At 42.7% G+C, this 27,133-nt stretch overlaps 1 protein-coding gene across 1 annotated transcript in view; it reads left to right on the top strand.

The window, feature by feature from the left end:
• The window catches only part of PAPPA (pappalysin 1), a gene marked incomplete at both ends in the record, with an annotated part of 250,394 nt that overhangs the window by 100,593 nt on the left and 122,668 nt on the right, over positions 1–27,133 (top strand). The window contains 2 exons of the mRNA XM_082655786.1: positions 11,494–11,622; positions 17,431–17,522. Of these exons, the coding sequence (XP_082511912.1) occupies positions 11,494–11,622; positions 17,431–17,522 (221 nt within the window). The remainder of the gene's footprint in view (positions 1–11,493; positions 11,623–17,430; positions 17,523–27,133) is intronic.

The following is a 27,133-nucleotide window of genomic DNA, read 5'->3' as shown; positions in this document are numbered from 1 at the left end:
TCCATTCTCTAGGAGGTCTGTGTCTTTATTCCCGTCTTACCCCTAGGTTCTTCATGACATTTTTTTTTTCTTAGATTCCATATATATATGTTAGCATACGGTATTTGTCTTTCTCTTTCTGACTTACTTCACTCTGTATAACGGACTCTAGGTCCATCCACCTCACTACAAATAACTCAATTTCGTTTCTTTTTATGGCTGAGTAATATTCCATTGTATATATTACGCTGCGATAAAGCCATTCATTTTAATGTCTTTTCTTCCCCAAAAGCCTATGAGCATCCTAAAGGCAGGACTATATTTTACTGATCTTTGAATCCAAGAAACCTAGGAAAAGCTGGGACAACCCAGTGAATGCTATTTGGATGAATGAATGGATGAACAAATGAAATGATATAAATATATTTATCCAGAATTTGAAAAAGTAGTCAAAGCCATGAAAGTAGTTAGCTCACATAAAGCTAACTAGCTGGGTTTACTTCTCCTATGCACCTTTTTTCATGAACACTAGAGATGAAGTGGTATTGACATATTTGTGATCTTATATTCATAGAAAATTGTATGTGTTTGTGAATGATTATACATTAAAAGATACATGAAGGGTTGCTGACCAGAATGTTCTTGATAGCTGCCTCAAGGTGATGGAATTTGATATAATTTTACTTTATTTTAATTATTTTACATAGTGTTTTAATTTGTTAAAGCAATAATAGGTAACCTTTATGGATAGAAAAACACATAAAGCAGTTGGGATAATATACTATCCCTTCTCAATTAAAAAAAAAATCGGCTCTCACCTAGCAATATGTTAGTGCTTAAGCTATTTTGCTCTATAATTCTACATAAGAAATAAAATCTACTTTAGTCTGACTTGCAGCTTCCTAAAAGACTTTAGGACTCTAAGGGGGAGCTTGCCTTATCTTCAGATAGTTGCAGTGTTCTGTACTTGATTGGATATTAATGCATTGCTCAGTAGCATGTACTTACCCAAGGAGTCATCTCAATATCATGGAAAGGTCAAGAGTTCTAGAGTCAAACAGCATGATTTAAATTCTGCTTTATAATTATTATCTCCCTGACCTTGGGCAGATCACTGAACTACACTGAACCTCAACTGCACAATGCAAATGATTTCTACCTTACAGGTATATTTTAGAAATTGTATGTGGAAATATGGTGGACTAACAAACTAAAAATATTTCCAGTACAAACCTCTATTCCAGATCAAATACAACTGATATAACTAGCATCCTTTAAAATGCATGACTGAGATCAGAGGAGTCAAAAAATGTGTTGGTAAAGGCAAAAAAAAAAAAAAATAATGGAACTGAGAACTAGACAGGTAAGCCCTGAATCTAGTTTTATTGGTGTAGTTTGGATAAGGGAGAGCCATCAGTTTTGGCAACTGAGTGGATTAAATACGCTTGCTTATTCTAGGAGTGGAGATTTGGCCCTGAAACTCTGCAGGTGGGGACTTATAACTAAAGGCTTCAAAATAAGGTTAGGACCTCTGAAAGTCTACATGCTTAGTGAAAGAGTATACTAGGGAAAACATATCTATGTCTATGTCCTATACCTCAGCAAGATTTGAAATTTGAGTTTACACTGCTTAGTATGGTCTGGGAATGCCTAAACTGAAAAACTAACTAGAAAAGAAAAAAGAAGAAGAAGAAGGGGGCTTCCCTGGTGGCGCAGTGGTCGAGAGTCCGCCTGCCGATGCAGGGGACACGGGTTCGTGCCCCGGTCTGGGAAGATCCCACATGCCGCGGAGTGGCTGGGCCCGTGAGCCATGGCCGCTGAGCCTGTGCGTCCGGGGCCTGTGCTCCACAGTGGGAGAGGCCACAACAGTGAGAGGCCCGCACACCACAAAAAAAAAAGGAAGAAGAAGAAGAAGAAATCGTTCTAGACAAGTAATGTTCCAAGGGTACCTAGAAGTTATCCTCTGAGGGAGGATATAGACTTCACCTTGGGGACACATGATTGTCACAGATTAAAACCCAATGAACATGAGTTGACATGTCAAAATTAAAAAGAACACAAAAATATAAGAGTAAGGGTCAGAAATCAACATCAGAGTTTTTATTAAATTTTGATTTTGATAATAAGTATGCATATTTGTATTTTAGTGTAACCAAAAAAAGACATATAATTAGAAAATATAGTCTGCAAAAATTAGATGGACGGACTAAGAAGGGCTAAAGAGTAGAAATAAAGAAATCCAGTACACCCAAATGAAAGCGAGAAAGGGGGAAAATAAATAAGTGGAGGAAAATAATGATAAATGGAAAGCACAAAGAAGATGGGAGAAATAAATCTAATATACTAGTCATTACACTAATCAGATTAAAGTCGACTATGAAAGTGAAGACTCTCAGGTTGGATTTAACTAAAGCTAAGTTCACTGAAAGCTAAAAGGTAAAGGAATGCAAAATATTTGCCAGGCAAATACTAACCAAAATGTTTCATTAATATTATCATCAGGCAAAGGAAACATTAAGACAAAAAAAAAATTCTAAGATAAAGAGTTCACCATATAAAGCTAAAAGGAAGGTATATAATGATTTTGAGCTTGGATATACCAAATAACATGACCTGAAAATATATAAATCAAACATGACTCTTACCTAAAAAAAAAGTGATAAACCCATAATATTATGATATTTTCACATACCTTTCTCCATAATTAATAGAACAAGCAAACTAAAATACTGATATAGATGATTTTGAACAACACAAAAAATATGTCATCTGATAAAAATATATAGGACCCTTCTACTGAATTAAGTATAAATATTTTCTTCTAGGATATGTAGAACACTTTTTTTTTTTAATTTACCATGTCCCAGGCCAAAAAATGGATCTCAGCAAATATCAAAGAATCAGTATCACATAGAACAGTATTTCTGTCCACAACACAGCACATAAATATATAAACAAATAAACAAGTGGACAAGTAAATAAATGAAGAAGATAAAAATTTTTGGTCAATTAAATGTATGACCAAAAAGCAAAAACCTTACACAAGTTAATAGCAGACAGAATTTATCAATGTATTAAAAGCCACACACTCAAACAGACACCCACATTGTGTCAAAGCTGGATTTTCCTAGAGTAAGATGAGACTTTAAAGTTAGATGGTCTATGAATGTAATTCACAATACCAGCATATGAAATGATGTTTTAAAATAAAATTGTCTTACTAGATGCAGAATTTTAAAACTCTTAATAAAATCAGGTCCCTTCATGATAGAAAACAAAACAAAACTAGTAACACCATTGGTTCTACCTAAACCAGCTTGGCGAGAAATACCAACCAAATTTCTGAGGATTGAAAAGGGGGAAACTTGGGACTTCCCTGGTGGCTCAGTGGTTAAGAATCCGCCTGCCAATGCAGGGGAAAACAGGTTTGATCCTTGGTTCAGGAAGATCCCACATGCCATGGAGCAGCTAAGCCCGTGAGCCACAGCTACTGAGCCTGCATTCTATAGCCCGCGAGCCACAGCTACTGAGCCCAAACGCCACAACTACTGAAACCCGCGCTCCTAGAGCCTGTGCTCCACAGCAAGGGAAGCCAACGCAATGAGAAGCCCGTGCACCGCAAGGGAGAGTAGCCCCCCGCTCGCCGCAACTAGAGAAAGCCCGCAGGCAGCAATGAAGACCCATCGCAACCATAAATAAATAAATAGATAGATAGATAGGTAAATAAATAAAACTATCATTATCCTCATCTGTAAGAGACTACAAAGAAAAATTAATAAGAATCAACAAATTACTGGAATGAATAAAACAGTCTGTGAGAACATATGAATAGAATATCAATTTATAAATTATTTTTTGTCAGCTACAAGACATGAGGATACAAATATAGATGTACATGCACATGGATGCATACATGTGTGTGGATGGATAGATAGATTAAAGCTATCATTTACTGTAGTACTGACATCTATAAAATGCTTAGAGTTAGGAATATACCCCTAATAAAAAATCATCACAATTTTTATGAAGAAAGCCTTAAAACTTTACTGAAATCATAAAAGAAGACCTAAATAAATAAAGAGATAAACTGTGTGTGTAAATGGGGGATACAGTGTCATAAAGAAGTCTTTTATCCTCAAATGCATCTATAAACTCAATGAAATTGGAATTAAAATCCCAACAGGCATTTCAAAAAATGAAACTAAAATTTCACATGAGAGAGCAAAAAGGGTTTTTTGCTAAAACCAAAGTATAGAATGGACTTGTAGCGTAAATCGACTTGTTTAAAACTATGGAAATTAAGACAGACTGCTGTTGATAAGATAATAGAAAAAAATAGACTAATGAAACAAGATAACCCAGAAAAAAAAAAACTTATCTAAGTTCTGAATGATATATGGCAAAGGCAGCATCACAATTCAGTAGTGAAAGGATTAACTTTCACATAAATAACGTCAGACAAATGATTCATCCCTATTTGGGGGGAAAACAATCCTTACCACACATCATTTAAAAAACTATTTGTAGTTGATTGAAGCCATACATGTAAAAATAAAACTTAAAGCTATTGAAAGGAAATAGGGGATGCTATCTTAATACCTTGGAGTAAAGAAACGTTTATTCAACAGCCATGAAAAGGACAAATCAAGAAGGAAATGATTAAAAAATTTTATTCAACAAAACAACCTAAACAGAATGAAAAAGACAAAGCTAGGAGTCACAGACTTAGAAATGGTATTTGCAGAGCTTTTCATTACAAAGGATTAGTATCCAGTAACTATAAATGCATGACATATCAGTAAAGAAAAAGAACACAATTTAAAATAGGCCAAAGTGATGAACAAACAATCAGCATGCTAGAAACATACGTGGTCTGCAAACACATGAAATGATACTCAGGCTTGTTGGTAATCAGGGAAACACAAAGTAAAATAGTAATTAAATACCATTTAATACCCATCAGATTGGCCAAAATTCAAATGTTTGGTGGAATCAAGTGCAGCCAGGGACCTGGAACAATGGGAAATCTGCTGGTAGGTGTGTTCATTGGTACAGTGATTTTGGATAATAATTTGGCAATATCTAATAAAGCTGAAGACCTAACTATCTGTAACCTAGCGGTACCACTTTAGATACATTTCCTTCAGAAACTCTTGCTTTATGTGCAAAGGAACATGAATGCAAATGTTTAAGGCAACATTATTGGAAATAACAAAAAAGATTACATAATAATGATACTACTAATAAGAGAGAGATCACCCAGGTGCCTATCAGATGTAGTATGTTATGTTCATACAGTAAAAGACTTATGTCAGTGAAAATAATGAGCTAGATCCACGTGCAGATCTATTGATCATCTACGTGATCAATATGTATGATCTCAAAAGCAATGCTTGGTAAAAAAAATAAAGCCAGATGCATAATAATAAATATAGTATTAAAACATCTGGGAGGTTCAAAACATGCAAAACAATACGTACGTTCAAGAAGTGTAAAAACATTCATGGGAGAGAGGGAAATGGGATACAGGTAGAGCACACGGGTAGGTTGAAAACAAATATATAAAACAGTATATTTTATTTCTTTTACACCAAAAATAAAAGATATGGAGAAAATATGGCAAAAGGTTATAATTTGACAAAGCTGGGGAGTAAGTGTACAGACATTTGTTATAGTGGTCTTTGTACTCTTCTATGCGATTAATGTATTTTCTATTTAAAACAATTGTAATGGTATGTCTAAAGTCCCTTGGCACATCATCTCAGGCTCAAAAAGTGATCATTTCCTTCTCTTCCCATTCTTGGCTGGAAGATGGTATACAAAGTGCCCAGGCATTACCCTCTCACCCTTAGTCCAAGGCAGCACTGGAATACTTGGGCTCTTCCTAAGCCAGAGGCATCCTAGGTGCTCCCCCTGCCGTGTCTCCCAGCTCAGTCAATCTGGGTGGTAGATCTTGAACTATACCCATTCTCAGTGCAGAATTTTAACTGCTGAGGCAGCTTCTAGCTTGTAGAAAATCTCATGGCAGAAAGATGCAGCACTACATTCCTCACTGAATTAGAGCTGCTCGTCACTTTCTTCCCAGATTCCCATTTTGTAGATGAAGAAATGGATGTTCAGAGAGGGGAAATGGCTTGCCCATGGTGAGTGAGTCAGTGGTGGTGTTTAAAAGGATGCGCGTCTCTCCTGACTTCTAGAACTTTCCAACTGGGCTTTGTATGGATACTCTACTTGGTTCCAAAACTAGGTCTTACTTCTATTCTGCTGTATTTTCCAGTTTATAACAGCTGTGGCTTCCGTCTCCAGATAGCACTGTCTTGGGATGGAATTAGACTTGGCTCAAGTCCCTGCCCTCTGACAAAAGCAGTGTGACTATAGGCAGATAGCTTAACCTTCCTAAGTGTTAGTTTCCTTATCTGAAAACTTTTCATAGTAATTATTCAAGGGACTGTTGTTTTGATTAAATGATAGTATTCATATGAAGGCATAGTGCTTGGCATATGATAAATAGGAAACAAATGGAAACTACAATTGCTATAATTATTGCAGAAGGTGGAATATCAAAAAAGTATAACACAGTTTAGTTACACAGACTATTTGGAGACATAGAGTGTGATAAATGAATGCTATAATACGGAAACAATAGGAGGCCAATAAGGAGGAATCAAGAGCCTCAGAGAGGGGCTTCCCTGGTGGCGCAGTGGTTGAGAGTCCGCCTGCTGATGCAGGGGACGTGGGTTCGTGCCCCGGTCTGGGAAGATCCCACGTGCCGCAGAACGGCTGGGCCCGTGAGCCATGGCCGCTGAGCCTGCGCGTCCGGAGCCTGTGCTCCGCAACGGGAGAGGCCACAACAGTGACAGGCCCGCGTACCGCAAAAAAAAAAAAAAAAAGAGGCTCAGAGAGAGTTTCCTAGAAGAAGCAAAATGGAATATTTCCATTGTGCAATGAGGTTCTCCCTCCCTCTTTCTCCTATTGTACTTTCATAGCTCTCATTTTATCTTCACATTGGTATGGGAGAAGAATCATATATCTTAATTAAAAGATAGAAAAACAGACTGAAAGAAGTAAAGTGACTTGCCTGTAGATTTCAGAGGGGTTTTTAATTGACCTATCATGATATTAATTACACACCATAATTTTAAGAAACAGATGTTTTTGCCAAAAGCTAAGTCATGGGGTACTTAGGCTCCTTAATAACATACCTATTCTTAAGATAATGATTTTATAATATGTAACTGAATTTTCTATAAGGTTGTGCTCCAAATTTGATACACATGACCATCAATACATTTTCTGAGGAGAAATACTGAAAAATCATACCACTTAGGAATGTCAGTATTTTTGTTTCTAATCGCCAGAAATGCAAACCTAAGGCAGATATGTCATTTGAGACATTTGTGAAACAATGATGGTTAAACATTAAAAACATTAAAAAAAAGAAGTCCTACCAAGGCTGCAAAAAAACAACCCTTCAAAATAATCTCATCACGTTTAAATACTGTCATTTAAACTTACTAGCTAAAAACATGAAATTAATGTGAGATGCAGTGTGAAGAATGAATGATGAACTACTAGTGGAGGTTAGCTTTTTAAATAAAGATAAAATAAAATGGCCCTCAGAATTCTATGAGAGAAGTCAGAAGGGATGAAGCTAATCATGTTTCAGAGGAAGTGGTAAAATTTTAGTTCCAAACAAAGAGTAAATAGGAAGGTTCAGCGTGGTAGCGTGCTCCCATCACTGCACTAAGTGGGGGGATACTGAGCTGGAGAGTAGCTTTGGATCTAAGAATATTCTGATGGGGTTGGAAAGACTGGAAAAGGGAGATGCTAGAGGCAGGAGGGCAAGCCAGAGGCTGCTTCAGCCATCAAGTGTGGGATGTAGGTGGCAGCAGGGGTGCAGAGGGAATGACATGGAAGCTGTTGGGTGGGGGAAATTGACAAGGTTTAGGGTCTGCCTGGATGTGGGAGGCTCAGGAGGGGAAGGAGTTCAAGTGACAGCATAAGACTTTCCAGATGGTTTTCAGAGCAGCTGAAAGGAACAACTTGACATAAATGTCCTACTTTTAGACCAACCATGAAATAGGTCCTAACCTCCAGCAAAGCCTTCAGAAGCCACTGCCCTGTCCTTCTGAAAGAACTCTCTTCTACCTTAGGCTCTTGAGAAAAGAGCCCTAGTTTAGCATTAATGGTAACTTTAACTTGGAGAACATGTAGTTTTATCACAAGAATTCTTCAGTGGAGAAGTATAATCTTTTTAATAGCATTTGTATCCTGTTCTTTCTTCCCTAGCTTTTTATGAAGGGAATGACTTGGGCTTCTGTTTTCCTATCCGAAAACTTGGGATAACAGCCCCTGCTTCAAAGAGCCACTCTCCGGCTTCTGTGAGATAATGATGCATGTGCCACGCACACACAGTTTGTAAGGAGGGTTATTAAGGTTTCTCTACCAATCAGATATGTTCTATGTGATGCTAGTGGGTAACAAGGAGGACAGTAGTGGAAGTTACTGGGGGACAGATTTTGCCCCAGGGTAAAGACAAACCTTCTGGGATCCACAAATTGCAGAAGCAGAGAATAGCCACCTAGAGAGACAGCAAGCTGCAGGCAATGAGGGTGTTCTACCCAAACGATATGGTAGAAAAGAGACTTTCCATCAAGCTGTGGCCCACGTGATAGATGGCGACCTCATTCATCTTCATGGGTTTACCAAACCGAGTTTATATTGAGTTATCTGTCACTTCTTCCCCTCTAGGAAAGAGAGCACAGCATAATTCCAGGGAGTGAGAATGTTGATAATTCAGCAGTAATTGTAATGGGTTAACATTTGTTAACTATCTGTCATTGGCTGGGCACATAGGTGCTTTATATATGTTCTTACATTCGATCTGTGGGAAAAGGCTGTGAAACTAGGTTTATGGCTAATTTGAAATAGGCTCCTGCCTATGACTTCTCAGCTGGCAAATGACGAAGCCAGGGTGGAAACACATGTTTGCTTGCCTCACAGTGGTGTTTCCTGAGAAGGAGAGGAAGGGGAGGAGGGAGGGCAAGGTATGGGGAGGAGGAGAGCATTCACAAATATTAGCAGAGCACCTAAATATTATCATCCATAAATCATTTGGACACACACCACAAATGAAAAGCACAATGTAGAGAAGTAATTTTCACACTCTCACGCTTTTCCACAGAAGTGCTCCATCTGCTTCAGACAGTGACCATATGCCCCCAGTGGCCTGGGAGGTAGCCTGAAGAAACATCTTTATTTTATTCCGTAACACGGCCATGACTGTTTAATATAAAATGTACCTCCATATTTTAGAGAAAATTAATGTACAGTAGAATGCATGTCATCTTTATCTTGTACCTTCATGTTTCCCCGGGAACATCACTCTTCCCCCTGCCACAATATTCCAGCTTTAGAAGCATTATCTGAAAATGTGTACATTCATTAGTCTAGAGGTGGTTAAAATATCCAGTAAACTTTTTTAAAGGCCTATAATTATATCAACAAATTAGCATTTCAGAGGTTTACAAGGCACCAGTTATTCATACATTCATACATACAGTATCTCAAGATTTTTATGCATTTCATCCACTTAGTTTTCATTGACAGAGCACTGCTGGAATCCCCAGGGACTTCTGGTCTACCCTCAATATTCCTGTCTGCTCCAGCACTGCTGAAACAAACTCTTCTTTGAGTAGTAAGCCCAACATTCTCAGGAAGGCTGTGTTCCTCACCAGCCTCCTTCAGTGCTCATAAACTCCAGCTCATCATTGTGTTGAGAGTCAGGAGACGTTGTCTGACTGTTGTCGCTGCACCTGCTATCTTATTGGACTTATCCAGACAGCCCTAGCCCTCAGAGCAGCTGAAACAACAGATGGGCAGGAGAACTTGAGATGTTTTTGACACTGTCCTTTTGTTTATGGAATCCCCCCTCACCCCAACTCTGGAATCTGATAGGAATTCTCTTCATGACCATTTTGTGTTTTTTCCCATGACACATTTTTATTATTAAAAAGTAAATAATTGGTGCAGAGGGAGATGAAAGAGAATAACATTTCCTTTTGAAAATGGTCAAAAAGGAAATGAGGATGGTGATTTGGTCATGTGGATAAATACACCTTTGCCTTGGAAGATAATTGGTAGTAGCCAGATTCCTTTGATGGCAGGGGAATTCAAGCAGGGAGATGAGAGGGGATAAGAAGGGGAGGGAGGTAATCTGGTATAAGGTTGAGTGTGAGGAAGGTAGAACAGGCATTGCTCTAGGAGGTCTTGAGAGCAAAGGAGAGACGCAATCTAGGCAAATTGGAAAGCTAGCAAGAACCAATGCCTGGAATTGCGGTTCCAGGACAAGATGCCCCTTTGTAAGAAGCGAGATTGTTAAAACAACCCTGAACTAGGGATTAGGGAGGCAGACTGCAGGATATAATTTAATGTCATATGGTTGTAAGCATTTTGCTTGATCTCTCTGTGCCTCAGCTCCATCATCTGTAAAATAAACATGAAACTACTAGTACACATGTAGTATTGTTTTGGTTCTCAAATGAGAAAACACATGGAAAGTGCTTGGCCCCAGTCCTGACATTCAATTAATAGACGCTGCTATTATTATTAATTTAGTCAAGAGTGAGAGGCACAGGGAGGAGCAAGTGGAAGGGAGATGGAGAATCACTGGATGTGAAACGTAAGGAAAGGGCTTGCTTGCTTGTAATGGGGTTTCTGCTCAGATCTTAAAAAGAGGGCAATAGATCAGACAGTGCCCACAGAATCTCACATGGTGCTTTCCCACCTCTGTGCCTTTGCTTCTCCCATTTATTTTTTCCTGGATGGCGTTCTCCCAAACACCTTCATTATGGGGCACATACCATACAATTCTTATCCACCAGGGTTATTGTAAGGGTTAAAGATAAAAAGTACCTAGTAATATTCATGGTACTATGTCATTTTAGTGACATTTAGATGCTACATTTTAGTGTAGTCCATCATGTATGGGAGAGTGCCTTAATCACAGTAGACATTAAAAATTATTGGATAACTAACTTATATGTGGAATCTAAAATATGACATAAATGAACATATCTATGAAACAGGAACAGACTCACAGACATAGAGAACAGCTTTGTGGTTGCCGAGGGGGGTGGGGGAGAGAAGGGTTAGGAGTTTGGGATTAGCAGATGCAAACTAGTATACATAGGTTGGATAAGCAACAATGTCCTACTGTATAGCACAGGGAACTCTATTCAATCTCCTGTGATAAACCATAATGGAAAAGAATATGAAAAAGAATATATGTATGTATAACTGAGTCACTTTGCTGTCCAGCAGAAATTAACACAACATTGTAAATCAACTCTACCTCAGTAAAATTAAAAAAAAACAAATAAAATTATTGGATAATTAAATGTGCGTGTGATATCAAAAACAAGCAAGACTGGTAGACGTGTACTCGAGGGGATCCATTTTGTTTGTCCCCAGCCTCGCATCTGTATAGTTAATAGTCTTCTTTATGTTTTCCAGGGATTTACATCTTGGCAGTGTGTACCAGTACTGGGTCATCACTATCTCAGGAAACGAAGAAAGTGAGCCATCACCTGCTGCCACTTACATCCACGGAAGTGGGTACTGCGGTGACGGCATCATCCAGAAGTAAGTAGGCCTAACTAACGAGAGGAGTGGGAGCGATGTTAAGTAGGCCAAGACATGGTCAGGGTGCCAAATAGAAGAGCTTCCGGGATACTCTTCAGGGTTGAGCTGTGAGTTACGAGGGATCCTCAGAAGTCTGCCAATTTGTCTGCAAGCAGCTCGCTGGCCTCAGAGAAAAGCAATGATTCTTTTTTGAACAAACACGTTTCTCAAGCCTGTAATACAATATAAGATTTCCATAGAGCTACCATTATGCACTTACTACCAGTATGCCCTTGTTCTGTGTGTCCTACAGGATTCTATTAGTTTTTTCCACCCCAGGCCACATTCACTTAACAGGACACAGTGCACCTAGGTTCAAACACTTTTACATTCTTTGCTAGTTACCATTTACATTTCTTAAAACTGCATGTTTATTTATTATTTCTGTTGTATTGTGTTATATCAACAGTTTACAAACTGGGTGAGAGCCTTATAAAAACAGCAAAATATTTCAACTCTCTATAATGTTGAAACCGTGATGGTAAACAGTACTCCAGAGTGAATATTGAATGTGATTATAAGTTCAGGGAGGCAAGTGTAAAGATTCCACACGAGCAGCCAAAAAAGGAAAAGTGTGATCAGAAGATATAAAGCTGTGTGTCTAAAAAATGGATTTTATTGGATCATCAGTCCATCCATCCCCTGTCCACAGGGCAAGACGTTATGCAACTGAGAAATAGTTGCAAGAAGCCATCAAGACTTTTGCATTGTTGGGAAAAAAAAGTAAATCTTTGAGGTTTTTTTCCTCCAGAATAAGCACAGAAGTATTTTCGGTCACTAAATTGAATGGTTTTCTTCCTAGAGATGAAAAAGAGACCAAGAATCATGCACAATTAGGTTCCTTATTGCTAAAATTGTGTTCTTTATTGTGAATATAGTTACTAGTCACACTATTGCTAAGGGACTTTTAAAACTATTGGCAGATTTAATGATAAATGTTACGTATGGAGATGACACAACAAGCTATTGGCAAAATTCCTCCATTAAATGGCACTGTTGGGTGTCACATAATATCTCTGCAACATGAAATTGCAATGACTATTTCTGTAGCGGGAGGGGCACTCTAAAGAGAATTTGTTTCACAGTTGGATGAAACCACTGATGTACAGAACATGAATCGGCTCATAGGTATAGTTCATATATGAAAGAGAAGGGCTCGATGACTATTTCTTTTAGTTTATCATTGACACTAGTGCTTGAGGTCAAGAGCAATTTAATTTGGTACTGATGACTTTGTGGTGTGTCACATACACTGGAAACCTGCTATGGAATGAAAGGACCAGATAGGAACACAGCAAGGATGACACAGTGACGCAAGGAAAGAGTTTGTACAAGAATACCCATCTGCACAGACATCTGTTATTGGCCAGCAGTTTGCTTTCTGGTCATGACTCAGCATTGAAGGGAAAAGTAGATGTCGAGAATATGATCAGATGCGGGCCGGTGAGTTACAACTGCCCAACTTACTGTGCAAAAAGATAACGGTATGTGCAAGATTCTGCACCCCCATACACACTGAAGTGTGCCAGCTGTTACGAGAAAGGTACTAAGTCAAGTTTCTGAAATAACGAATGACTGTTTTTAATGTTGACATTGATAAAGGCCAGTAATGATTATTTGCACAATTTCAAGTGGCTTGCTGAAGTGATGTATCTCAGGGATATATATTCATGTCTTAAATGTCCTGCGTGTATAATTTCAAAGCTGAATTATCTCAATTTCCATACGGAGGAGATAATGTAAGGATTTTTAAGGGTTGAATTGTGATGCAAACCACCTGATTGCCAAGAATTTGACTCCTCAAGCATAGAAGATAAAACTCCTCGCTTGTCAGAGAATGAAATTGATGGCGTGCTGTCATGTGTAAGATCCTCCTCCAAATGCAACAACCAAACATGAAGATGTGGTTTCTGGTGCTTAATGTAACAAAACTGGGCAAAGGGAAGATAGTCACTGTTTTCTCCCACATTAAGACATCGACTTCTAGCTTTTTTTTTTTTTGTGGTACGCGGGCCTCTCACTGCTGTGGCCTCTCCCGTTGCGGAGCACAGGCTCTGGATGCGCAGGCTCAGATGCCATGGCTCACGGGCCCAGCCGCTCCGCAGCACGTGGGATCCTCCCGGACCAGGGCACGAACCCGTGTCCCCTGCATCGGCAGGCGGACTCTCAACAACTGCGCCACCAGGGAAGCCCTGACTTCTAGCTTTTGATGCAGCTGTTGTCTGATGGAACCCTGAGCACCTGAGCAAGACAGTCTCCAGGGAAGGTGCCCTATCATCTGTGGGTACAAGACTGAGCTACGTATCCAGAATCTCCAGGAAACAGTCACAGTCATTGCTGACAACCCATAATTGTGATTTGGGATTTTCTAGTTTAGCACGAGGAAAGAAAAAGAAACTCACTAGATGTAGGAACTGATCTATGGTTCAGTCTATCCATTTTGGAATCAGATATAAGTGCACTGGTAAAACACTGCAAACAATATTATTCTTCTCGCTGATCTAAAACTAGTAGTAGTAGTAGTAGTAGTAATTTAAATAGTTTTCTTAACAAAGATTTTTAGTATTTTTTTACCTAGAATTACTATCCTGCATAGACATCAAATACATGTTGAATTACCTGCAGGTACCAAATCGTTGTTGACATACTTGGTAGAAAACTGAATGCAGCTTATCGATGATTCCCTAAGCAAAAACAAAACAAAACAAAATAAACTTTGAAGGAAAGAAAGGATGCCGTCTTCACTAATTGGATTTTTCATGGGATGATACACGCTAATTTACTGTACATATGCAAAGGAATTTACAACACTCAGGGCCCTGATGAATGAAAGCACTGGATGAGTCTTATAATGATAATTATAAATATTTATTGAGACTCTACTAGGCAGGAGGCACTGTGCGACATTATGATCTCCTTGGGTCCTTCCAACAACCCCGTGAGATAGGTCTTATTACCATACTTTACGAAAGAGACAACTTGCACACAAAGACTAAAATGGTTTTCTGAAGCTTACACACCCAGTAAGGAGCAAAACCAAGATGTGAGCCCAGGGCCCAGGTTCACATCTGGATTTACCATTGCCTTGCTGTGACTGACAGCCCTGCAAAACTGACAAGTCAAGGAGTAACCGCTGCTATCGGCTCTGTCCCAGACACTGTGCCAGGAGTCAGGGTGCTAGGATGACAAAGCCTCTGTCACGTCCTTTGGCATCTTAAAGCCTAGGATAGAGTGCTCTCAAGTAACAGGCAAAGGCAGTCAGTTTGACAAGTGCTCTGATAGATGGGGCCCCTTGTCTTTGGACTCAGAGAAGATGGCCACCCACTCCAGCCTGGGAGGTCAAAGAAAGTTTCTCAGAACCTGTCTATCTAATGATAGGTCTGTCATGCCTAGAAGATATTTGTGGCGACCCTAATGTTTTGCTTAAACCAATAGAACATATTGTTTGGGTGGTGAGGGAATGGGTTAGAAGTGTTCTTTGTGGCTTAGGGAAACCAGCCCAGGTTAAAAAAAAAAAAAAAAAAAATCTCTCCCCAGATAACCCACAAAATAGCTAAGAAGCACAAGGCCACCACCAATTTCCAGTGCAAGGTTTGCTGGCAGAGACTGGAATATGGGCCCAGCTTGGAATATATCAGCAGAATTCTTTTCTCATGGGTTTGCAGACAGGAGAGAAATTGGGTGGCTCTTCAGAGATCAATGCAATGTCCTAGTCATTGTAAGGATTGATTACAAGGCACCATCCTGCTACTCTGACACCTCCTAAAAGCAACAAACATTTCCCAGTGTAATTGCCCGGGTGAAAGGCAAAGTCTGAGGCTTCTTCCATGCTGGGACAGGTCCCAGCTGGTCTCTGGGGATGAAGGGGCAACTGCCACACACTCTGCAGAGGCCTCCCAGGACAGGTGGGTGGGCATGGGAACTGTGACTCTCTGAGCATCTACTGTATGTCGCACGCCGGGCCAGCCGCATTAAGTTACATTCCATTTTTGCACCAACGCTAAGGAGTAGGTGTAATGATCTCCATTTTAGCCCATGAGAAGACTGAGATTCAACGTCCCGAACAGCACTGTCCAATGGATTTTTCTGCAATACTGGAAATAGGTTCTGTGCTGTCCAATATATTTGCCACTCCCTACATCCAGCTATGGAAGACTTGAAATGTGGTTACTGTGACTAAGGAATGGAAAGTTTAATTATTTTTTATTTTAATTGATGTAAATTGTCAAAGATAGAAATATCAGAGAGAGAGAGATTAAGGGACTTGTCTGAGATCACACAGTTTGGAACATGGGGCTCTAAACCCAAGTTTCTGTTACTAAAAGGATGGGAGGGACTTCCCTGGTGGCTCAGTGGTTAAGAGTCCTCCTGCTAATGCAGGGAACACGGGTTCGAGCCCTGGTCCGGGAAGATCCCACGTGCCGCAGAGCAACTAAGCCTGTGTGCCACAACTACTGAGCCTGCGCTCTAGAGCCCGCGAGCCACATCTACTGAAGCCCGTGCGCCTAGAGCCCGTGCTCCACAACAAGAGAAGCCACTGCTATGAGAAGCCCATGCACCGCAACGAAGAGTAGCCCCCGCTCACCGTAACTAGAGAAAGCCCACATGCAGCAACAAAGACCCAACACAGACAAAATGCAGATAAATAAATAAATAAATGGATGGGAGTTTTCCAGAAAGTGGTAACCCATCCAAACTTTCAGTTGTTACTCCTCCTTCCCTTTCCTTAGGTCCAATTCAGAGAGCATTGCTCATTTTCTGCCCATCCTAACCACTGCAGAATCATCCTTAGGTGATGAAAATCATTCCTCAAAATAAAACGAGAGGACATTTTTATTTCTTAACAGCATAGGACACAGGCCTTAGAGTTCTTGACACTATGAAATGACACACCCAATGGAGAAGGCAGTGTTTTCTGATCTAAGGAAGATCAAACCTGAACACATGGATGGAGAAAATCTTTACCTTTAAGTGCACTGGGGGTATGGGGATAGGGCTAAGGCAGGGCATCGTGAAGAACAGCAGTTATACCTTAGAGACTCCAAAATTCTCTTCAAATTCTCAATTTTAAAGTGGAAGTGATGGGTCTTCCCTGGTGGCGCAGTGGTTAAGAATCCACCTGCCAATGCAGAGGACTCGGGTTTGAGCCCCGGTCCAGGAAGATCCCACATGCCGCGGAGCAGCTAAGCCCATGCACCACAACTACCGAGCCCGTGTGCCATAACTACTGAAGCCCGCGCGCCTAGAGCCCATGCTCTGCAACAAGAGAAGCCACCACAATGAGAAGCCCATGCACCACAACGGAGAGTAGCCCCTGCTCAGTGCAACTAGAGGAAGCCCACATGCAGCAAAAAAGACCCAACACAGCCAAAAATAAATAAATAAAAATTTTAAAATAAATAAATTTAAAAAATAAAATGGAAGTGAGGTTTCCCAGACACGCTGGAGCAAAGTCTGTGCATCCATTTGTTCATTCATCCTCCTGTTACTCCCACCTGACTTGCTAACTTAACTAAGGAGATCTCAGCAAATGGGTTTGAAGCAGGAATTCTACTTTGTCATCAGAAACACAGTAAGGCAAACATAATAGAATCTCACAAATTCACCTTGTACGCATCTCATTTGGAAGAAACAGAAAACTCAGACAGGGAAAGGGACTTGCCCGAGGCCTCACCAGAAAGTTCCTGGCCCCGGAGAGGGACTTTTCCATGTCCAGCTGTGGGTCTGAAGCTGATCTGACACATTTCCCCCTCTATATCCATTCTGCAGAAGCCAAGGTGAAGAATGTGATGACATGAATAAGATCAATGGGGATGGCTGCTCCCTTTTCTGCCGACAGGAAGTTTCCTTCAATTGCATCGGTAAGTCCTTGTCCTTTCTCTGGGCCTGGCTGGAGAAGTGGACAGCGCAGAATGGCTAGTCAGTTACAGTAACAGCAATAGTTATAACTAAATGATAATTCACTCCTTTATATTACACATATTTATTGAGTACCTCCTAGGGGGCCAGGCACTGTTGTAGGTACTAGTGAATACAGCAATGGAAACAAACAAATGGCAGGTATCCCTGCCCTCATGGAGCTTATGATCTCATAGATGATGGTGATGATGGGCAACCCTTTTGATCAAGCTTTACCTTACATACGTTATTCCTTTTCTTCATGCCAACTTCCAGGTTAATTATTAGCATAGATTTTTAAGGCTTTTATTCTTACTTTAGAGATGAGAAAAATCAAAAGCCAGAGAGATTTTAAAATATGTCCAGAGTCACACAGGTTAGGATTGAAGACAGAACCAGGACTCAAACCTGATTTTGTCCGATTCTCACACACAAGCTCAGTTCATTTTGCTATACAGTCTCTAGCCAGGATCTAGTCTCTCTGACTTGAGGAAAGAGAAATAACAGACCAGCAGACCAGCAGACCAGCCTGTGTTTAGAAAGCAAATGTCCTTTTCCCACCTTTATGGAGTCAGATGGGAAATTTGTTTTCCTCTGCCTTCCCCAGGAGTCTGGCTGATCTTGTTGTTTTAGCCCCACTTGGGAGGCCCTGGTCAGCCCGGGGCTGGTAAACAGACGGGGGCTGGGGGGCAGGGATGGAATTTTGAGCTGGCCCAGATGAGATCATGCTTCCTTTAAGATGCAAATCGATACCTGAAGATCAAAGGTCCCCTGGCTAATCCCCTGGGCTGGAGGTGAAAACTAATCACAATTCATTTGCAAGTACAAAAGAGAGAGGTGTTCCATCTAAGGAAGGGATGAAAATGTCAGTGGGAAGATTTCTCACTGAAAGGCAATTTTCTAGGAGGACTAAAGGGGAGGAAATGTCATCGGTTCCTCGCGTTTGCAGCACACTGCAGGCGAGCTTTTAGACCTTTCTTCCCCTGGTATATTGTGAGCTCTGTGAGGTTTTTACCATGTATCATTTACCTTGTATTCCATTCTCAGACACATTTATTGAGCACCTACTATCTCCTTGGCACCACGTGTGGGCTGAGCAACACAATAGAGGTGGCCCGAAACTGTTCGTGGATGGAAAGAAAGGAAGATATGGAGGGAGGAAGAGCAGGACAGTTTCCGGTCAGGGCCTTGGGTTTTTAAAGGGCAGAAGATTTTTTTCTCTCTCTTCTCTGTTGATCTGAGTATGATTCATAATAAAACCTTGATATGAGCCTAGTGGTAGGGTGGAAAGAGCCTTGGACTAAATTTAAGAAAACCAGGATCTCTGGTCCCAGCTGTGCTGAGAACTTGCTGCTTGAAGCTGGCCAAGTCACTTCCCTAGACTGGACCTCAGTCTACCTCCCATAAATTGAAAGGATTGGGTTAGGTGGTCTCTAAGAGCCTTATCTGCACTTCTGTTGTATGGTTTCCAAAGTGTGTGATGATTTCTCATAATCGTGAGTTCTGCTTGAACCATCTCTTGCCTTTGCCATCATCCTCATGGCGCCCAACATCACTGTCAGATCTTGCTGGAGAGTGTCCACCTATTTTACTGCCACCAAGATGGCATGTGACTTCAGCGCTTATGGGAAGAAGGTACGATGTGGTTAAGTTAGGATATGGTACTGTCCATGGAACAGATCTGCCAATTACAATCCTTGGGCCAGAACTGGCCTACTGCCTATATTTGTAAATAAAGTTTTCTAGAACACAGCACACCCATCTCTTATTATCTATGGCTGCTTTTTTGCTACGACCCTAGAATTGAGTGGTTACAACAGAGACCCTGTGGGCCAAAGAGCCTTAAATATTTACTATCTGGCCCTTTACAGACAACATTTGTTGGTCCACGGATTTGGGGGTCATTGATACTATTGGTTGCTGGAGTCTAGTGCAAAGAGGAGGTGAAAGTTATGACATGGTTCACCATTTCTTAGAAAAATAACTGAATTTTATACATACAGTGGTAAGGCTTAGGAGACTGTGAGTCCAGTCCTATCTTGCTTTAGCTCTTTGGGTATTCCTTTCCCACCTACACTTTGGCCAAAATGACTGGAATAGATCATGATTTTCAAGCTGTGTTAACTGAAAGGCTTAAGAGGAGAGGAGTGAAGATGAGGGAGTTACCAAGAGGATGAGACTTGGAGCCTCACAGATCCACTTTATGTACTGTTATTCTGTAGTACATCCTAGGTGTTCTGCTGATGATGATGATATGTACTGAACACCTATTGTATGCCGAGCACATGTATAACTTTCATTCTCCTAACGACCCTTGTAGTGCCTGCTTCTCAAAAGAGGAGGCTGAGGCATGGGGAAGTGAACTAAGGATATGCAGTGAAGTGGTAGAGCTGGGACTTCTACCCAGAGAGTCTGACTCCAGAGCTAACTGTGCTGAGCTTCCTGCAAGATATCTTTTACAGGACAGCTCTTGGTCTTGTAGGGCTTTGGCGGTGAGCAAGGAACATACTACTGTGGAGCAATTCGTGTAATGGAATACAGAACTGTTGGTGGTGTGGATGGTGTCCAGGGAAGGCTGTCTGTTCCCCCTGTGTATTGAGTTTAGTTGTGTTAGAGGAAGGACCTCAGCTATGCACCCCCCAGCTCACCATTTAGAATTCCATTATAGAGACACAGAGATTCCGGACATTCCAGGAAGAAAGGAGTCTGTCCAGAGATCCCATTGCCTAGGAACTATATTCCAAGGACGAACTCCATGGCTTTGAGTCTAGAAAGGCATCTTCCTCAAAGAAGAAGAGTTGAAAAATAGACAGTGAATCTGTGGCTCCCAGAAGATCCAGGTTTAGTGAGTCAGAGAAATGAGACTGGAGTGTGGGAGGCTTGGCTGGGGTGCATGTTGTTCTCATCACTGCATGTGTCAAGATGGTGAACAAGATGGTAGCCAAGAGAACAGGCTTGAGTGAGACTGACTTGGGTTGATATATGGCTTAGACATGGGACCTTCGCTCAGCTTCAGTGTTCTCATCCAGAAAATGGTAACAGTCCTGGGACTTAATTGTGGAAGATATTTACCAACATTTGTGGACACTTATTATCTGAATCCCTTTCCTAGATTTAGGAAAGAACTCTCCTTGTTGTAATACTAGTGAGGCAGAGCCCCACGACAGAAGTTGGTCATGCAAACATCCCCTCCTCCCAGTCTCCCTTGTAGCTGAATGTGGGCATGTGACCTACGCTTTCCCCCTGACCCCCAATCATACACACCAACCCAAGACTGAATCAGAAGACATAGGGACCCTGCAGACATCATTTTGATGAAGATGGCGGGAGTGGCCACAACCCATGTGTTTCCAAAGTACCAATGACAGCATCTAGCATGAGTGCTGAAATGACTTCGTGTGGCCACAGCTCTGAGATGTCTTCGCCAGAGCAGTCCTGGGGGCTAATCCTGAGCTTGGAATCAGGCTTCAAAACACTCTCCAACCCTCCTAGGGAGACTTCCATAAGTATCCAGTATGCTGTGAATAGACTTTGCTTGTTTGCTTGTTTTGCTTAAGTTAGTCAAAGTTGGTTTCTGTTGATCGTCACTTAGAATCCCTACTGAAGATTGTTGTCATAAGATGCTACGAGGTTTAGCCCCATTCCTAGCAAGTTGCACACTAACCATTACCTCCGTGTGTGTTGAGGTGGGGGGTGAGTGTCAGCCACACCACCGTGTATGGATACCCACCAGGTGGCATGCCTTATGCCATGCACCTTTATTTAACGTGAGCCTATGTGAGGTCTCTTATGTCCAGATGAGGGATCTGAGACCCACTAGGATGCCTGAATTGCCCAAGGTCACACGGTTCCTAGAGCTGTGATCCCATCTCCAGACGGAGAGCCTCAGCATTTTCTGCTCTGCAGCTCTGCCTTCCCGGCTGCCTCCCCAGCTGAATGATTCCCTTCCATCCTTCCTTCCATGTTTTCTTCGTCCCTTCCTTCGCTTCTTTTTTATTTTTTTGTCACCGACCATTTAGTCGGGCGAATGTTTTCCCTGGCTTTGGTAACACCAGTGTGAGGGTGGGTGACAGATTTATGGTGGCATTCTCATTCACTTCGCAGGAGCCCACACATCCGGAAGTATTCCCAAGGTGCCAATGTGTTATTATGTAACACCCTGGGACTTCCCTTTCCCACTTTCCCACCCCCAGAGCCCTCATCCCCAACACATAATAAGTTGCTTGTTAAAAGGAACACCACCCACAAGACCTCTTAGGCAATGAGGCTACGTCCCCGGCAATGTGGAACTTATCTTGTCCTTTTCCCCCCTTTTTAAAATATAACATACACCAGGCCTGAAGTTTCAGTTAAAAAATGTGGTATCAGTGAAACGATAACTCCCCACACCCCATCCCAACAGGCTCTGGCTGGAGGCATTGTTCGCAGTGTTGGGAATTCTGTTTCTAAAGCACTGAGTCATAAACTACAGACAGGCTGCTGATAAAAGCTGAAGGAGGGAAGGTAATGGTCAAATTAGTCAGACAAAATGTGAAGCATCCCCAAAAGGGGTTACACGCAGCAATATATCTTGAGCGGGTGCTGGAGATGCGCTACCTTCGGAGATGGCGCTTAATCCATTACAGGAGATGCGACTGTGGGGGCCTTCTCATGCTGTGTTGATTTAGCACCCTGTGTCTTTCAGGAGAGCTGGGTCCAGGTCTTAGCTCAGACTTGAGAGGCTGGGTTGCAGCTTTGCGTCTCACCTCGGAGCCTCAGTTTCTCCCTTTGTGAAATGAGAGTGATCGTGCTGAGGGCCCTAAGACTTCTTTCCGTCTGACAGCGAGGAATCCTCCATCTGTCAGGCATCCATTTAAGGGCTTTGGGGTTTCAAATCCTGCTTGATGCTGATATACAGTTAAGAAAACAAAGCAAACGGACCCCCACGTTGTCTTTCCCAGACACACACACATACTCCCTGCCTGTCTCCTTTTCCAGCTCCCTCCCCTCTCCCCTCCTCTCCCCCGTTCCCTGCCATTAGCATTACTTTGTCTCTGGTCGGACACAGCATCTCCAGCCCTGTCCTAGAGCCAGGGCCAATAACTCAATTATGTGTGAGCAGATAAGGAGGAGGAGGGATCAATCCACTTCCCCACAAGTCACTGGGAGGGGCGGGGGTCACCGAGCCTTGTGGCCCCTCTGTCAGGCCGCCCTGGCCTGCTCCGAGCCAAGGCGAGAAAGGAAAACAAGAAGATGAATCGCCATGTCTTCTTGGTGGATGTTCTGATGAGACTGTAGAACAACAGTGACTGAAAAGGAAAACAGCATCTGGTAGGGGGAGGGGGAGTGGAAACGGAGGAAGAATGGGCTCTGCTGGGAGTTGCGTTTATTATTATTTTTCTTTCTAACAACGTGAAATCATAATAGATGATCCACCTCTCACCTTAAAAAAAAAAAAATTGAAATTGAAAAAGAATAAAATAAAACTTCTCCTGGCTGCACGTAGTCCTTCAGACCTCCCTCTGTGGAAAAAATATAGTGACTTGCGCCAAAATACCTTCTTGAAATAAAGCTGCTTTTAACATGAAGACAGGTCTTTAAAAGAGGAAAAGAGAAATGTTAGTGGTAATCATGGGAGTGGTGATGAAGGTGCTGATGGTGGTGATCTGTCGGCTAGCATGGGTGACATGCTTAGTACTGGCATAATGACACATTCCGTAATGATTAAGAGCATGGATTTGGGGTGAGAAGCCAGGCCCAAACCCATTTTATCTGTGCCTCAGTTTTCTCATCAGTAAAACGGGTTAGTAATAGTTCCTGCTTCTCACAGTTGTTGTGAAGGTGAAATGAGGCTCTGTAGGTAAAGCATTTTAAAACAGTGGCAACGGGCTTCCCTGGTGGCGCAGTGGTTGAGAGTCCGCCTGCCGATGCAGGGGACACGGGTTCGCGCCCCGGTCCGGGAAGATCTCACATGGCGCGGAGCGGCTGGACCCATGAGCCATGGCCGCTGAGCCTGTGCGTCCGGAGCCTGTGCTCCGCAAGGGGAGAGGCCACAACAGTGAGAGGCCCGCGTACTGCAAAAAAACAAAACAAAAAAAAAACAGTGGCACCTAGTAGGTGTTATACATGTGTTTGCTACTGCTGTGATTATTATTGTTATTAATATCATTAATTTGAAAGCTATATCAATCTTCCCAGGAACCCTATGAGATAAATAATGTTATTATCCCAGGAGTGTAGAGGAACGAAAATGAGGTTCAGAGAGGTTAAATAATTTGCCTAAGGTTACACAGCTAGAAAAAGCAGAGATGGGATTCACAGTACCTAGGCAAAGTCTGCGCACTTAACCATGAAGTTATTTCACTTATCAGGCACCCAACTGTACCAACTTCTTTGCTTAGAACCCTTTTTTCAAATGATTCCATTTACCCTTCCAGCAACTCCATTTGGTCAGAATAAGAATGCCCGTTTTGCTGATGAGGAAACTGGGACACTGAGGTGAATTGCCCTAACTCATACAGGCAAGAGGCTCAGAGACGGAGACCTTACATCCCGTCTGCCTACTTCTAAGTTGTAAAGACCGTGTCCAGTACCCAGATGAACCCTCCCCAAAGCAGTAGATAGCCTCTTTTTCACTATTTCTGCTTTGTTGCCATTGACACAGCAGGAGACAAAAGTGAATGCATATATCCTTCCTGTGCCTTTTCATGAGTCATGAAGACGACAATTTTCAGTTATTATCCCCCTGTGAACATTCCGCTGCCCAAAGCCCATGCCCTTGACATAGTGCCATTCCGTGTTTTGGGTTGTATTTTTGTTTTTAAGAGCTCACCCTCCATTGAATATGGCCACACTGTTTTTTAGCCTAGGAGGAGTTTGACACTTTGTCCCGTTGTCATGGCAGTGTGTTGGCGACAGAGGAGCCTGAGTTCAAAGGTCTATTGGCCACTCACTGAGTCTCAGTCTTATCTTCTGGGAAACAGGCATAATCACAACGCAGTTATGTTTAGAGAAAGATGGAAATAGCTCCTATAGAGTGTCTAGCACAATACCTGGCAGTTAGTAGACATTTCTGCTATCTTCCCCTTCCTCACTTCCCATCTCAGTTGGTGATGCAGAGGCCTCCTGTCCATCTCCGGGAAAAATGGTCCTGAGCTACATCTTGCCATCATGAGAAGTGGCTGAGGCCCCTTGATCTCAGTCTCCCCAGCTGTAACGTGATGGGGGTGAGCTAGATGAGCTCCCCCAGGCCCTTCCAGCCCCGACTTCCAGAATTTAAATCCCAGATCGTTATTGTTTTTAAACTGTGCATTTTAAAAGAAATGAGGGCTTGGGGAGGAGAAAGGAATTCCTTTACCCCGGAGGGTCAGAGGGGGTCACCGAGGGGACAAAGACGCAGGGAAGGGAGGTGATGGGGCGGAAGGCTGCTGTGCAGGGTGGGCCCAAAGATCTGCAGTCCTCAACCGGGAGGTCTGATGGACGCATTCAAACACCCTTGAGTCAGCACCAGTTAGGATCAAGCCTGCCATCCAGCCTCAGACCACGGCTTACCACCTCCTTTAGAAGCCCGGGAGGCCTACCCCACAGAGAGGCCATTCAGGAATGAAAAGAAACAGGATGGCCTCAGATGCCAGAAGGGAGGAATCCTCGCCCTTCGTCTGGGTTGGCCTCCTGACTCCCAGGGAGGAGTCAGGCTCAGGAGGGCCTGGAGCTTTCCTGAATTCAAGGAATCAAGACCAAACTTTGATGTGCGCATTTGAAATGCAGCCTCCAAGGCAGGTGAATCTGGGTAGCCAAGAACCAGGGCTTCTTTGTGGCATTTAAAGTGACCAGAAATCCACCTGCCCATTCAGGTGCCTTGATGTGCATCTGCATCTGTGCAGTCATGACCCAGGTAGCCCAGGAGAGGGGAGAGGCCTGGGGGGCAGGGGCCTTTCCTAGATCCTGACTCTCTGCTCTTTCTTGGGGACCGTGGTGGGTTGGAAGAGACATTCAATATTCATGAGCTGTGATCTCCACTTGAAGGGAGTGCCCTGGGGGAAATTGAAATATTAAGCAAGTGAGGGATGTAGGCCTAATTGTATCCTCCTTTTCTTTTTTGGACAGAGAAGTAATGTGCTTAAAATAAAATGATGGATGGGCCGTCAGGACCCTGTGAACCCCCACTGCTGTGGTTTGCAGGATAAAGCGGCTGTGTGCTGTAACATATGCCATCAGAACCAGCCAGAGGATGGTGCAGATTGGCTGCTGGGTCACGTCATGCCATTTAGTCACACGTTTATTGATAGCTGCTGTGTGCCAAGCACTGTGCTAGTTGCAGGGGAAATGGCAGTGAACAAGGAAGGCCAGGGAGGCCAAGGAAATGACACTAAGGATTATTTAAATGTAATTGTTGGAAATGCCACTGAGTGGAAATACATGTGGGGTTTGTAAGTGAGGGACCTCCTCACGTCGAAGGGCTAGGAGAGGCCTCCTTGGAGACAAGGCATTCAAGCTGAGACTTGAAGGTTGAATAGGAAGTGGACAAATTAGGGTGCTGGAGAGAGGATTGCAAGAAGTTCAGACTGTTAAATCCTCGAGGCAGGAAAGAGCTTTTGAGGGGGTCAGAGAAAGTCATCATGGCTGGATGGTAGTGAGGGAGGGGAGAGAAGAGGCTGGAGGCTGCAGGCTGTACTCCTCCGGTCCCTGAGGACCCCAGGGAGGCTGCTGCTTCCGGCATGAAAGGAGGAGAAGGCACGTCCTCTGTGTGCCGTCTGTACTTGCAGCCACGCCCCTGTACTGGGCACAGGAGGCAAACGCATGCTTGCCTAGATCAGGGGTGAGAAAACTACTGCCCGTGGCCAAACCCCAGGTGCTGCCTATTTGGGTAGATCAGGTTTGACTGAACCACAACTGTGCCCCTTGGTTTAGATATTTGCTACTAAAGAGACAGAGATGCGTAGTTCCTAGAGACCCTGTATGGTCCACAAAGCCAAAATATTTACTATCTGGCCTCGTACAGAAAAGGTTGCTGACCAACTGCTGGCATAGATGGATGAGTCTGTAGGTGGGTGAAAGAATAGCCAATTAGGGAGGTCAAGGCAGATGAGAGACAGAGAGGTGAGAATATCACCTCATCCATCTCGCCCCTCAGCCTGTAGCAGCATAGCCGTAATTATATTCACTCCCCACATTTTTTGTGTACACGTCAGTTTCCCTCACCCTTGAAAGAAGTCATCCTGCCTATCCCTGTGTTCCCAGCATCCAGCTAGAGCCAGGCATTGTCTGATGCACTGAATCAAATGATACTTCAAAGCAGAAAAGAGTGGCTAGAGGAGCCCAGGCAGCTTACTGCCTAAAGCTTCAGACGGTGGCCTGGATCCTCCCTGGGCTGTAGAAAGGGGCACGTTCATGTTTATTAAGAACCCACTACGTTGTCTCATTTCAAACCCACAGCATCCCTGACAACCAGGCATTCTCATCACCGCTTTCCAGATGACACAGCAGAGTCCCCAGTGTTTAAGTGACTTTTGAGAAAGTGACCTCCATTCAGTAAATGTTTATTGAGCTGGAAAACCAACACAAGAGGACACAAACTTTCGCAAGTGTCACATCC

Source organism: Grampus griseus (assembly GCF_964374135.1).
Source record: "Grampus griseus genome assembly, chromosome: 6".
Classification (NCBI taxonomy): domain Eukaryota; kingdom Metazoa; phylum Chordata; class Mammalia; order Artiodactyla; family Delphinidae; genus Grampus; species Grampus griseus.
Note: the sequence above shows the minus strand (reverse complement) of the source record. Positions and strands in the feature narration are given on the sequence as shown.